This window comes from Sceloporus occidentalis, unplaced genomic scaffold (assembly GCF_023333645.1).
Source record: "Sceloporus occidentalis isolate IW3139 unplaced genomic scaffold, rSceOcc1.0.p SCAF_2, whole genome shotgun sequence".
NCBI classification, from domain to species: domain Eukaryota; kingdom Metazoa; phylum Chordata; class Lepidosauria; order Squamata; family Phrynosomatidae; genus Sceloporus; species Sceloporus occidentalis.
This window is the reverse complement of record NW_028316982.1, coordinates 190281967-190294373: the sequence shown is the minus strand read 5'-3', so window position 1 is coordinate 190294373 and position 12407 is coordinate 190281967. Positions and strand designations below refer to the sequence as shown.

The 12407-nt window shown below is 40.0% G+C and overlaps 1 protein-coding gene across 1 annotated transcript; it reads left to right on the top strand.

The window, feature by feature from the left end:
• The first annotated feature begins 415 nt into the window (after positions 1-415).
• LOC149319480 (nuclear receptor subfamily 0 group B member 1-like) lies at positions 416-5922 on the top strand. The gene is made up of 2 exons (XM_089508074.1): positions 416-1064; positions 4382-5922. The coding sequence occupies exons 1-2, from the start codon at positions 455-457 to the stop codon at positions 4624-4626; spliced, it is 855 nt and encodes a 284-aa protein (XP_089364200.1). The 5' UTR covers positions 416-454; the 3' UTR covers positions 4627-5922.
• The last annotated feature ends 6485 nt before the right edge of the window (positions 5923-12407 follow it).

The window sequence follows — 12407 nt, the reverse complement described above, 5'->3', positions numbered from 1 at the left end:
GATTGAGAGTTCCTGCATGGCAGAATGGGGTTGGACTGGATGGCCCTTGGGATCTCTTCCAACTCTGTAATTCTATGAGTCCCTCCATTCTTTGGGAAGGTCCTGCTCCATTGGAGTGTCCTCCTCCTTGGTTCCTAGAGAGCTCTTCTTGCAGCACCTTTTTTGAGACTCACTGAAAGACCTTTCAAAGGTGCTGCCAGATCTCTCGAGGTCCGGATTCTGCAGACTAAGAAGGCTGTGTCTTTGAAGCCCTCCTGGGTGGCCCCCTTGGCTCCAGAGGGAGGAGGAGGAGGAGGAGGAGGAGGAGTTGTGGCGCTTTCCCCTTCCTTCTCTCTCTCTCTTTCTCTCTCTCTCTCTCTCTCCTCCTCCTTCCCCCTCTCTGCCTCCGCACTCCCTATAAATAGCCTCCCGGCGGCCGGGCGGAGGGCCTGCTCCTCTCCTGGGCTTCCCAGCCATGGCTTGCCGCTGCTGCCCGGAGCCCCGAAGGCAGGGCAGCATCCTCTACAGCATCCTCAAGAGCCAGGCGCAGGGGCAGCCCCAGCAGGAGGAGGAGGAGGAGGAGGAGGAGGAGGAGGCGGCCAAGGCGTCCCTGCCCGAGGAGAGCCAGGCCCTGGGTTCGAGTCCCGGCGGGGGCTGCTGCTGCGCCTCGGGGCGTCGGGTGTGCCTGCGGAGCCCCCAGGCGGCGGGCAAGGCGGCCTCGGCGGTGCTGGTGAAGACGCTGCGCTTCGTCAAGAGCCTGCCTTGCTTCCAGGAGCTGCCCCTCGAGGAGCAGCTGCTGCTGGTGCGGAGCGGCTGGGCGCCCCTCCTGGTGCTGGGCCTGGCCCAGGACCGCGTCCCCCTGGAGACCGTCGAGGACCCCCAGCCCAGCATGCTCCAGCGCCTCCTCACCCGAAAGGGGCACCGGCAAGAGGAGCCCCCGACGCCGCCCAACAGAGCCAGCCGCCCGAGGCTGCCCTCGCCCGAGGAGATCCGGGCCATCCAGGGCTTCCTGGCCAAGTGCTGGAGCCTGGGCATCAGCACCAAGGAGTACGCCTACCTCAAGGGCGCCGTGCTCTTCGACCCGGGTAAGAAGGGCCCCTGGCCCAAAGGGCCTCCAGGTTGAGCAGCAAGAAGGAGCAAAGTGAGCCCGAATCAGACAAAGACTGGGGGGGGGGGGGGGGAGCAAGAGTTAGTTTGGATGGGATTCGGAAGGGAATGGGCAGGAGGTGAACAGAAGAGTGGAATGGGAAAGGAGAAGAAGAGGATAGAGTCAGTGGAGAGGGTTGGAGTAGGCAGAAGAAGGAGACCTGCTGTGTAGGGACAGAGAAGAGAAGGGAAGAAGGGCAGATTTCATAAGGTTAAGATCTAGAGGGTTGGACGGAGGAAGGAAGGGAATAAGATGTAAGTAGAGAAAGATATATGGAAAGGTTACGAGGGATGGTTCAGTCAGAAAAAGAACACGCAAGGACGATGTCGATGGCCCTGGAGGGTTTTTGATGGCATTTCATATTAGGATGGCATTTCATAACATTTCTTTACTCTTTTATGTGGAAAGGAAGCAAGAGATGGTGCGTATGTATGTGTATATGTATGCTTGTAATGATTGTTATTGTTTTAACAATAAACTTTTCCTTAAAAAAAGAATAAAAAGAAAGAAAGAAGCATGGCTTTGTCATCATCATATCAGTGGTTTTAGCTTTTAGTTTTCTGCCCAGGAGGAATCCCCAGATGTCCTCCATATAGAACATGACTAAGAAGCATGGATTTACATTGATATGAGTGTCTTTAGCTTTTTGCTTTCTGCCCAGGAGGAATTCTCAAATGTCCTCCATGTTGTGAAGCATGGATCGATACTGATCTGAGTGTTTTCAGCTTTTGTTTGGGTACGTCCCACATTTTTCTTGGAAGGCCCTTCATTTTGCAGTGCCTTGCCCACCTAGCAGGGTTCCTTGGTGCCTTCTTATTAGGCCAAGCCCACACTACAGAAATGATCCAGGTTGACCCCACTTCAATTGCTGTGGCTCAGAACTTTGGGCTTCCAGGACTTTTGTAGCTTGTTATGGCCCCCTTGATCTCTGACAGGGAAGGCTAATAAATAGCTCAGGAAAGTACAGATCCCATCCTGCCAGAGCATTGAGCCATGGCATTTTAAAGTGGATTATTCCTGCAGTGCGGATGAAGCAGTTGGGCAGGTCCCAGCATCCCTGTATCTTGGGAAAGGCATCCCTTGTGGGGCTTTTAAAAGAAAAACCTGTTGGTTCCCTGCCTGCCTCTTGCTGGGGCAGTTTAGAAAGTTATGGCAATAAAGATGGTTCTGCCTTGGGATGTGGTTAGAATAAAATGGATTGCAGACTTCTGGCTTTAGTTGGAAAGAAAGAAGCGAACTTTTCTCATTGGAAAACTCTCTCCTCCTTGGTTCCTTTGGGGAATAGAGAATTAATGCAAGGAAAACAATAGCAGATTCATTCCTCCTCCTCCACTTCTTCTTCTTCTTCTTCGAGGAAACACTCTACTTAGATCTTGTAGCACCTTTGAGACTGACTAAGTGAAAGAAATTTGCAGCATGAGCTTTCCTAGACTTCAGTCTACTTCCTCAGGTGCATACAAGTCTACGAAAGCTCATGCTGCCAATTTCTTTCTCTCGGTCAGTCTCAAAGGTGCTACAAGATTGCTTTATGTACTGATTCGACAGACTAAAAACATGACTATAGCTTTGGATTCTACCACTATAGGAACCCAACTGGTATTGTAAGGTTTGGTGCCCGTACAGCCTTCAAGGGTTGACATTCGAACTTGACAAGAATGAGGGGAAAGGATCCAAACTTTTCTCCTTGCACTGCCCAGTAAAATTATATCAGCAGAACTCTTACGGCATATCGCAAGAGAATAAAATATTATATTGGGGTTAGCTTTGGGGAAACTAGATATTATTATTATTATTATTATTATTATTATTATTTAATGCAGTCACAACGCTTTCATTGTGGCGTTCAGCTTTCTGTTGCTTAGGCTGAAAAGCACTAATATTTTACATTAAAAAAAAACCCTGGTGTCAAAAGGAGGTCTCAATACAAATCTTACTTTACATTCATGGTGTATTGAGGTTGGGGTAAAGCGGACCAGGACTGAGATGCAAAACTAAGTAATTTAATCATTTCCACCTCAAATGATATGGATATAGAAGAGATCAAAGCTTTATTTCAGTTTGAGGCACCCTTTTTAAGGATTTCAATATTTGTAAACTTTATTCCTTTTTTAAAGAAATAGTATATTTATGTTTATTTTATAAAGCTAGTTATTAAACACTGGGTTTTGGGTGTGGTGTGTCACCCTGCTTTCAATAAGACTCACATTAGTGACAGAATAATGACAGACTTTTTTTTCAATGTACCTAATTTTGCCACATTATTAAAACATTCTTTCCATTGTGAAACGGCAAAAGGTTTGGTTGATGTATTTTAAAACATTTATCTGTATGGTTAAACTACAAGAATCTGTAGTAAGCAATCTTAAGTAAGTGTTCTTCAGGAATATCTGTCACATAGAATTTGAGGATTTCAGAGATAGTATTGAAATTGTAAAATATATTGCATACAATATCAGATATTGTACAAGTTTGGGACAAAATATATATAGGAATTATTTTTCAATATATATGTACTATAGTATTGTTTTTTTGCTGGAAGTGTAAGAACTTTAGTGTTAATTTGGAGCTCTTTTGAATTGTACTCTACTAGCAGCCTACATTTTTATGTTAATCATGGACCTCCAACAAGTTGTTACCGAACTACTAATTTTGTAAGCTATCTATGGTACATTTGCTAAAACAATATTCATTGGTGCATTTTGCAATGTAACATAGGTTTGAACATGTTTATGTCAAATTAATAAATTTTAGGAAAAAATGATTATGTTCATTTTAGTTTGATATTAGTAATGGTTGCTAGGGGGTTGCAATCTTTCATTCTCAAGATGTTTTGGACTTCAGCTCCCAGAATTCCTGACCACTGAAGAAGTTGGCTGAGGCTTCTAGGAGCTGAAGTCCAAAACGCTTGGGTAACCAAATTTTGAGAGTTGCAGGCATAGCCAGTGGATTTCATTCATGATAATGGAGTTTCAGTCTCTGAAATCATTGGCAAAAATTCAGTTAATTTCAATGGAGATTAACCATATATTTTGAGATATATTGTAAGCAATTCACCTTGTTTATTAGAAGTAAGACTCTTTAGGCATGTCATTTTGCTACTTGAAGTTCAGATAAGTCTTACCTATCGTTGATAATTTCCCAAAATGTGGAAACAATATAGGAAGTAATTTTCAACTGGCCATTGAAATGGGAAAAAGGGTGTTATAAAGATTTAACTTGGTTTTGATCATGTTCTTTTCTCTCTTGCTCTTCTAGATCTGCCAGGGCTGCACTGTGTACAGTACATCCAGGGACTGCAGCAAGAAGCACAGCAAGCCCTAAACGAACATGTCAGACTGATTCACAGAGGGGATCAGGCCAGATTTGCTAAACTTAATGTGGCTTTGTCCATGCTCAGATCCATTAATGCCAATGTTATTGCAGAACTCTTCTTTAGGCCCATCATTGGGACAGTAAATATGGATGACATGCTGTTGGAGATGCTTTGTGCAAAATTATGAAGTCCAGTGTCAAAATCAGATAAATATTATGACAGAACAATCCAACCATGAAAAAGTCCTACAACAAAATAGTGTAAAGTATTGTAAAATAAACTAACTTATTGTTTTTACATAACAAGTATTTTTGTATTCAGTAATAAAATATTCTTTGAGTGCATTTTCATTTTTATTAAATACACATACTTTAAGCTCTATGGTCTGCAACATTGGTGTACCTTACAAGAAAAAAAGAGACATGAGACCCTGTGCAACTTAACATTACTGTGTTCAGTGGAATTTGCTTTTGTGTAAAAGTGCACAGGATTGCAGTAGTCATTCATTTTCCAAAGTAAAATGAGATGTTCTTTCATGAAAACCTAACCTCTTTCATGAAAATCTAAGCTCATCTCCATATTATATGTTCAGATTGTAGGTCTGTACATCATCTCTTCTTATAACCCTATGTTCTTAAAACATGTGCTACATCCAACAGAGTTTTCTGTCTTACAGAGAATCTTTGTTCTGTACAGTTAACTCCGATTGAGCAAAACTGATCTGATGGGTTTTAAAAGAGACTTTATTGTGTCAGAAGCCTGTACCCCAACCTATAATTTGGATGGGATGGAAGCAGACATCTTCATCCAGGGGATTCTTAACATATATTGCCATTTACTGATAAAGAATTTTGGTCCTGCAATATATGACCCATAAAATTTAGAATACTGTATATTTATATTGGAAACCAAACTGTAGAGCATCCTACACACTGCTAGTAAATACAAGCAATTATTTTCTTTTCCCTTTGGATGTTGTACACAGAGGATAGATTCCTCTCTCAAACATCTGACAAAAATGTCCATGAAGTTAATAGCGTTAATCTAGATAGTGCAGTGCTATTGCATGGATTAAAATTTGGCTTGGCATGGACCAAGGCTGTATGCCTAAAGATCAAACAAATTTTGTTTTCCATTGTCAAACAACATTCCGAAATGAATTTATACAGAGTAGTCATCTTACACACACATTATGCACACCTTACAATGTTACCAGAAACAATGAAAATAACAAAGGGGAGATATATGAAAAAATAAAATTTGAAATTCAGTCTTGAACATATATAACTGACAGTATTTTTTCCAGGCCTCCAAGCTACATTTGTGGAGCAGAGCAAAGCAAAATAGCCATAAATTAGGTGATGTTTACTTAGAAATCAATGGGCAGATTGTTTAGAATGCATTAATAAATATTACTCTTGTGACGTACAAAGGCTATTCTTAAGAACTGAGCAGTTGAGCAACAGCTTCATTCATTGCCATTTAAATAATACTAAGGATATAAAAAATGTATAGCCTTAAAGGGGAATATTGTTTTCAATATTAATACCATATGTACATATATTACATAGTGTTAGTCTGTGCTGATAATTCCAATAAAGAATTTTACAAGGAGTTCAGGAAATAGTGAAAAAGATGAGTATGCATTATGAAAATATTAAATATAAAGTATGTGGTGAATGTCAACTGTAGAAAAGATAAATATTTAGATTAGGGCCAATTTTTGACTCCATATCCAAACATTCATCCCCACAGATGCAGCATTGCAGCTGCTGGTGTCATAAACCTGTTCTTCTTGCCTGCTGCAGATTCCAAAAGACTAGGTTGTCAAACACTTGGAAGGCTGTACTTGGTTTGATAGTTCACAAGTTGTGTAGGCATTGTTTAGGAAACTGCATGCAAACACCCATGCATATCAAATGTAATTTATTTACATTAATGTGTTAAATGTTTAATGTTAGCTTACACAAAACAAATTAAAGGTGGACTCAAAATACCAGATGTAAAGTGAGAAGATAAATACCATTATAAAATAATTGCAAAATTGAACAATTGATACTATAAAATATTTGGAATTTCACCATCAATAGGCATCAGTGATGTAAAATAGGTGCAGCTGAGTCTAGGTGGCCTGTGTGCAAATAAATTACATCCATGCAGTGCTATATCTTACTTCTGAAATATTGTAACTAAGATTTACTGAAACATAAGATGCATCTCAAGTCATGTGGTACACTGGGATTCTTTCTTTAAAACTGATGAACAATTTGTATAATGAGTTCCTCTTACAATGTATGTTGGCTCTAAAAAAAAAAAAGAAGAAGCTAGAAAAGTGTTGGATACTAATGAAAAGTGCCCTGACTAGTATTACAAGTGGAAAGTGTTTTGATAAATAACACCCTTGGGAGCAATCTGCTAGAGATTGTTAATGCATGTGAATGTCAGGGGGATTTCCCTGGAGCCCTGCACAAGAGCCACAAATAAATGAGAATCACACAATACCGTTTTACATTATATTTCTGTAACGCCCTCCAACTGCTGCAGCAAAACCCTACAAGGCATATTACATTACTGTTAATTAGACACTATTCCCCAAAGAGTCAGTAATACACAGAAAATAATAATTAACATAACATAATATTTCCATGCATGTCTTGATGTCTCAGTTTTATTATTTATTGTAGCAGAAAGTTAAGTGACATGCAGCATTGAATAATACGGTAAGTAGGAATCACCATAAAATACTGTATTAAAATAATCAAATGCATACACATCTATGCAGGTAAATGCATTTATTTTCAGACAAACATCCTCCACTAAACTGGAACCTGCATACTACAAGGGTAAAATGCTGATTTGCCTTCATGCTTACATTAAGCCTTTAGACCTTGCTCATGGTTCACAATGAAGGAACTAACCTATGCTTCCTGCAGACTGATATGGACATACAGTATATGTACAACACACAGTCCTTGTCAGCACCATACACATCTTGCAAAACTGAGGCACATGTGCACATCAACAACTTAGCACATGTGCTGTTTGCATTCTGGGGATAGTATTCTACAACCTGAATTTGAAATTCCCATTTGGGTGGAGTAGAAATTGCGGTTGAAGAAAGTCCAAAAACTCTGTGGAATACAGCTATCACTGGACTGAGTCCATTGTCTCAGAAACTATGGGGAATAATGAGGATGGGAATGTGGCTCCTCAGATGTCTTTGGATCATAACTCCTTAATCCCTCACCTTTCCCCATGTTGTTTGGGTCTGATGGGATCCAGAGTCCCGCAACATCTAGTTTTACTATTTCATGGCTGTAATACTGTAGTTTTATAAGTCATGGTTGTATTACATATATCCCTAAAATAAAAAGATAGGCGTAGCCGTGTTGGCCATATAGCAAAATACAATAATGTCCAAAATACACAAACAGTGATACGTTTACTGGGCCAACCAAAATACACGATATACATGTTGCAACCTTTCAAAACTCCACTGGCTTCTTCATCAGGCAAAGGTGTTAAAAATCAGACAGGAGGATAATAATGATGTCAGTCATAGCCCTTCATTTTGTTAACATATGATTGTACTTCTCAGTTCAGATGGTATGGAGGAGTATACAGGCAGGTAGGTCCCTCCTCCCTCTGCCCATGTGAGTACTAAGAGATATTTTTATATGTATAATTTAATATTTTTATTATAACTAAAGTTCATACAATGAATTTTATACAATACATAATTCCATATATATATTTCCTACCTTCTATTACAACTTATCTGAATATCTTTTATATCCCAACTCACTGCTCCCCTCCCCAGGATCCATTTTCACCCTTATATTCCATCCAAAATCTCAGTTCCTCTCATGGAGGCAATCTTCCATCTTCTTTTCTCAATATTTTCTCAATGAATTCTTTCCAAATTCCATCAAAGTCACTTCTTTTCCATAATTCCTTTTTTGCTTTCATACTGGGAGATTCTTAAAGTCCAGGAAATAAAATTTAAATCCATTAGCAAGACAAAAAGATACTCTCTTTGAGATCCAGTTTGTCTCCATCCTTCTGTGAAGCCCCTTTGTTAAGCAGAGGACACTGAATTTCTAAGGAAGCCTCCATGTTTTTGCATCAAGAAAATTTTTCGTGTTGTTAAGGTTTTGTTAATATTGTACATTTTGGTTGGCCCAAGAAAGGTATTGTTTTGGAAATTTTGGATGTTATTTTACTTTAATTTAAAAAAATATGTGTCATTGCAGTAAAGTAACAATGAAGTATAAAATACTCTGTACCTATTTACAGCTTTCAAGGAAAAAAACATTTAAAAATCAACTTTGCAGCTGTGTAAGTGTAAGTGTAAGACCAATGCAGTTCATGGAGCATATTTTGAAATATTACTTCCAAAAGAAGACTGACTAGGCCGATCTCTTTCATTTCAGTATGGACCAGGGCCAGCTATTTCATTCAATGGATGTCTTACCTATGGAGAATCTGTGTGATGATGGTGGGAGACTGACTTGAGGAGGAAAAAACACATGTCCTTTAAACTTGTCCTTATCAAAGTAAATAGATCACTAGCAATATAATCCCTGCCTATGCATACTAAGACACAAACATATGTGAGTTCAGTGAGGCTTACTTCCAGGCAAATGGGTTGATGTCTAGATGTTTTGCATCTGTTAAGAAATCGATTTTTCAAAATTTCCACAATCAGACCTGACTTTTAAACTGATCAGCATGGCCAATGATCAGGGGATTTTGGTAACTATTGTTCTATTGTGATTTTTGATGTGCACTTTCAAGGAATTTCTGGCTTATGATGACCCTAAGGCAAACCTACATTGGTTTTTCTTCTTGAGGGAGTTTGCCAGTACCGTCCTCTGTGACTGAAAGAGTGTGAGTCTCCTTCCTTGGAGAATTTAAAAAAGTATTTCAGGAGTGCTTTGGCTGTCTATTCTTGCATGGCAGGGGATTGGGCTAGCTGGCCATTGGGATCCCTTCCAGCTCTAAGATTCTAAATATGGTTGCTAAGAATAAGCTGGTTTCCATTATTTGATTGTTTTACCTGTACCCTGTTCACTCTTTCTGCCTTCTACATTCACACAAACAATTTTAACATTAAGTTTGAAGCTGGCTCATGTGTCATTTGCCACAGTTTTTTTGTCTTTGTGTTTTTCCCCCTTACATATAAATATATACTAGCCCACAGGTTAAATCACTTTCAAAAGGGTCTTGATGTCCTGGCCCAAAAATTGTGATTAAAGTGGCAACTGAATCAGGAGATATATATACACAGGGATGTGTCATCACTGTCATCAGGAGATGCAGATTAAAGTATAAATAAGAAAAATGAAGTTTTTTTTTATAAAAACAACAACAACCTGGGTTGCACACAGGCCTTGGAAGGTACCCCACAATTGACACCACCTGCCCTTTAGTTTCTTATAGACTAGAACTTCAAGGAGAAGGAAGAAATCTAGCAGCTGATGGCATTACTAAGTTTGTTATCCCCTATTTATTGTCCCCCTGGCTGTGTTGGCTGAGGGATTCTGAGAGTTGTAGTCCAAAGAAAGTAATTGCCCCAAGGTTTGAGGGTTGTGGTAGGGCCAGGGGAAGCAGGAGGGGATGCTACATATGGGAACTGGAAAACATCTTGCTTGGGCCCCCCTCCAACCTGACACCATCCTGCTCACTCTTTTGGGCCCTTCAACATTTGGTGAGGACCACTCATATCTTCTCCATTTGTGTACTCTACAACTGAATGGTCTTGTGTATTTGCAACTGAATAGTCTGGCCATAGCTCACTTTAAGTCTTCCAAGCTAAAAAGAACCTCTTCAATTTTAATTTAAACTCCTAAATGCTATTACAGTCTTTTTCAGAAAGCAGCTGCTGTGCGCTCTTCCAAATAATGGCTGTGAAGACTGAAATTGCTATAGCATTCATTCTATATATTATTATTATATAACCACAGAGCTCCTTCCAGGAGAAGCTAGGCTTGACATAGGTTTGTAAGGAGAGCAAATAAAAATAAAATGAAATGAAAAAAATGGAGCAATTTTATATAGCAAAAGCTTCTACTTTGTGCTTTTTACAGCAGCATTTATAGGTTCAGAAAGTTCTTCTAATAGTTTTGAGGATTTCTAGTGTTTCTGTTAAAGCTATGTAATATCTACTTATTAGTTACAAAACTATTGTTAAAACATAAACTCCTTTAACCACATAGTTTGGCAATGCATACGTAACTAATTCATAGCTTTTGTGTAGTTAAAACTACACATTAAAAACATGGGGGAAATTTTTGTGTCTCAAGATGGGAGTACTTCATCTAGTGGATAGCATTGGTATTGCATTTTATATGTAACATTTCCCAAGAAACCTAATGTGTTAAATGCTTGCCTTCTGCAGCCCACACAAAGCACTATGCAGTTATTATAGAAACACATTTGTTGCCACTGCACATTACACTTTAAATTTTAGAGAAGATTCATAGGCAAATAAAATAGAAAAAGCTCAAGTTATCAAAATGTACACAGAGGATTCCAAAAAGCAGATCACATTATGCAAAAGATGCTTTGGGTGTACTACTGTTTTAAAAAAACCCCAACAACAACATTAAATGCCACTTTCAATAATGGGCAACCATGTTTAGAGTAGTACAGATTAAAAAGAAGTAGGAGCAAAAGCAAAACAGAATGTGTCAATATGACTTAGGCTGCATCTGCACTGCAGACATATTCTAGTCTGACACCACGTTAATTGCCATGGCTCAGTGTTATGGAATTCTGGTAACTTTAGTTTTGTGAGACATTTAGCTTTAGCTGTTAGAGAGCTCTGGTGCAACAACAAACTACTATTATCAGAATTCCATGGTACTGAGCCATGGCAGTTAAAGTGGTGTCAAACTGGATTATTTCTGCAATGCGGATGTAGTATAAGATTTCTGTTCTTAACTCATGTTTGCTATCCTTTGAACCAACCAAGGAAATGTGTATATGGAAGTAGTCTTTTGCACACAAATCATTTCCTTGATAAGTATCAGTGGAGCTCACTAAAGTATTATCCCAAGTACATGTATGGTCTGCTAGTAGTGTAGCTTCTAGTGGAATGAGATGCTCATCCTCCAGTCTATGAGAATGGCATGGGACAGGCTGCCTGAAAAGAGTGGCCTGCCGGCAGTCTACTTTCTTCCGGAGGGAAGCTGCAGCCACCAAACTGTGCGGCTTTCTGTAGGGCCAACGTAAGGAGTGCACCATTGGTGCACTCCTTACGTAAGTGCTGCGTGGCGATGTGTGGATGCCGCACAGTGCTTACATAACAATGATGGTGCCCATATACACGGGACACCACCATTGTTACAGTGCCGCACCATGCTAGGGTTAGGGACCGTGTGGTTGCCACATGGTCCTTAACCCTAAAATCGGTGCCAGTACAATGCATTTGTCCGGTCTGTACCTCGCCAATGATTACTTTATTAATACTCCCCCATCCCAGTTTGGCAGTGGCAGTTCCAATGAATCCTTGGTCATACCACTTTTCCAGCTGATTTTAAAATGTCCCAGTTTCTGGAGATTATCACACACGCTGTAACCCATCTTTCTCCTGACGGGATACATGCATGTTTAAGTGTCAAAGACAGGTCTTACCGCATCTGCAACCCAGGCTTATCCTGCAGCTTTTCAAAGATGGGAAAATCCCATGAATGAAAATCCACCAGAGAAGCCTGGTTTGCAGATAGGCTGCAGATGGGCTGCCACAGGTGAATGCAGTAAGAGCCGTCTTTGCCACTTAAACACACATGTATCTTGTTGGGTGAAAGACAGGATACAGCAGGTTCAATATTCTCCTGTGTCTCCTCCTCCCAATGCCCACATTGTATTCTGCTTACTTTAATTGCTACAAACTGCATTCATATTGCAAAAGTAGATCATACTCAGATAGCAGGGGAGAGAAGAGGGGATGGAATCTTATATCTC

Bases quoted from the DNA above. Each gene is read 5' to 3' on its own strand.
- LOC149319480 (XM_089508074.1), top strand. From the start codon at position 455: ATGGCTTGCCGCTGCTGCCCGGAGCCCCGAAGGCAGGGCAGCATCCTC. The intron at 1,065-4,381 runs GTAAGAAGGGCC...TTGCTCTTCTAG, and splicing joins CGCCGTGCTCTTCGACCCGG to ATCTGCCAGGGCTGCACTGT.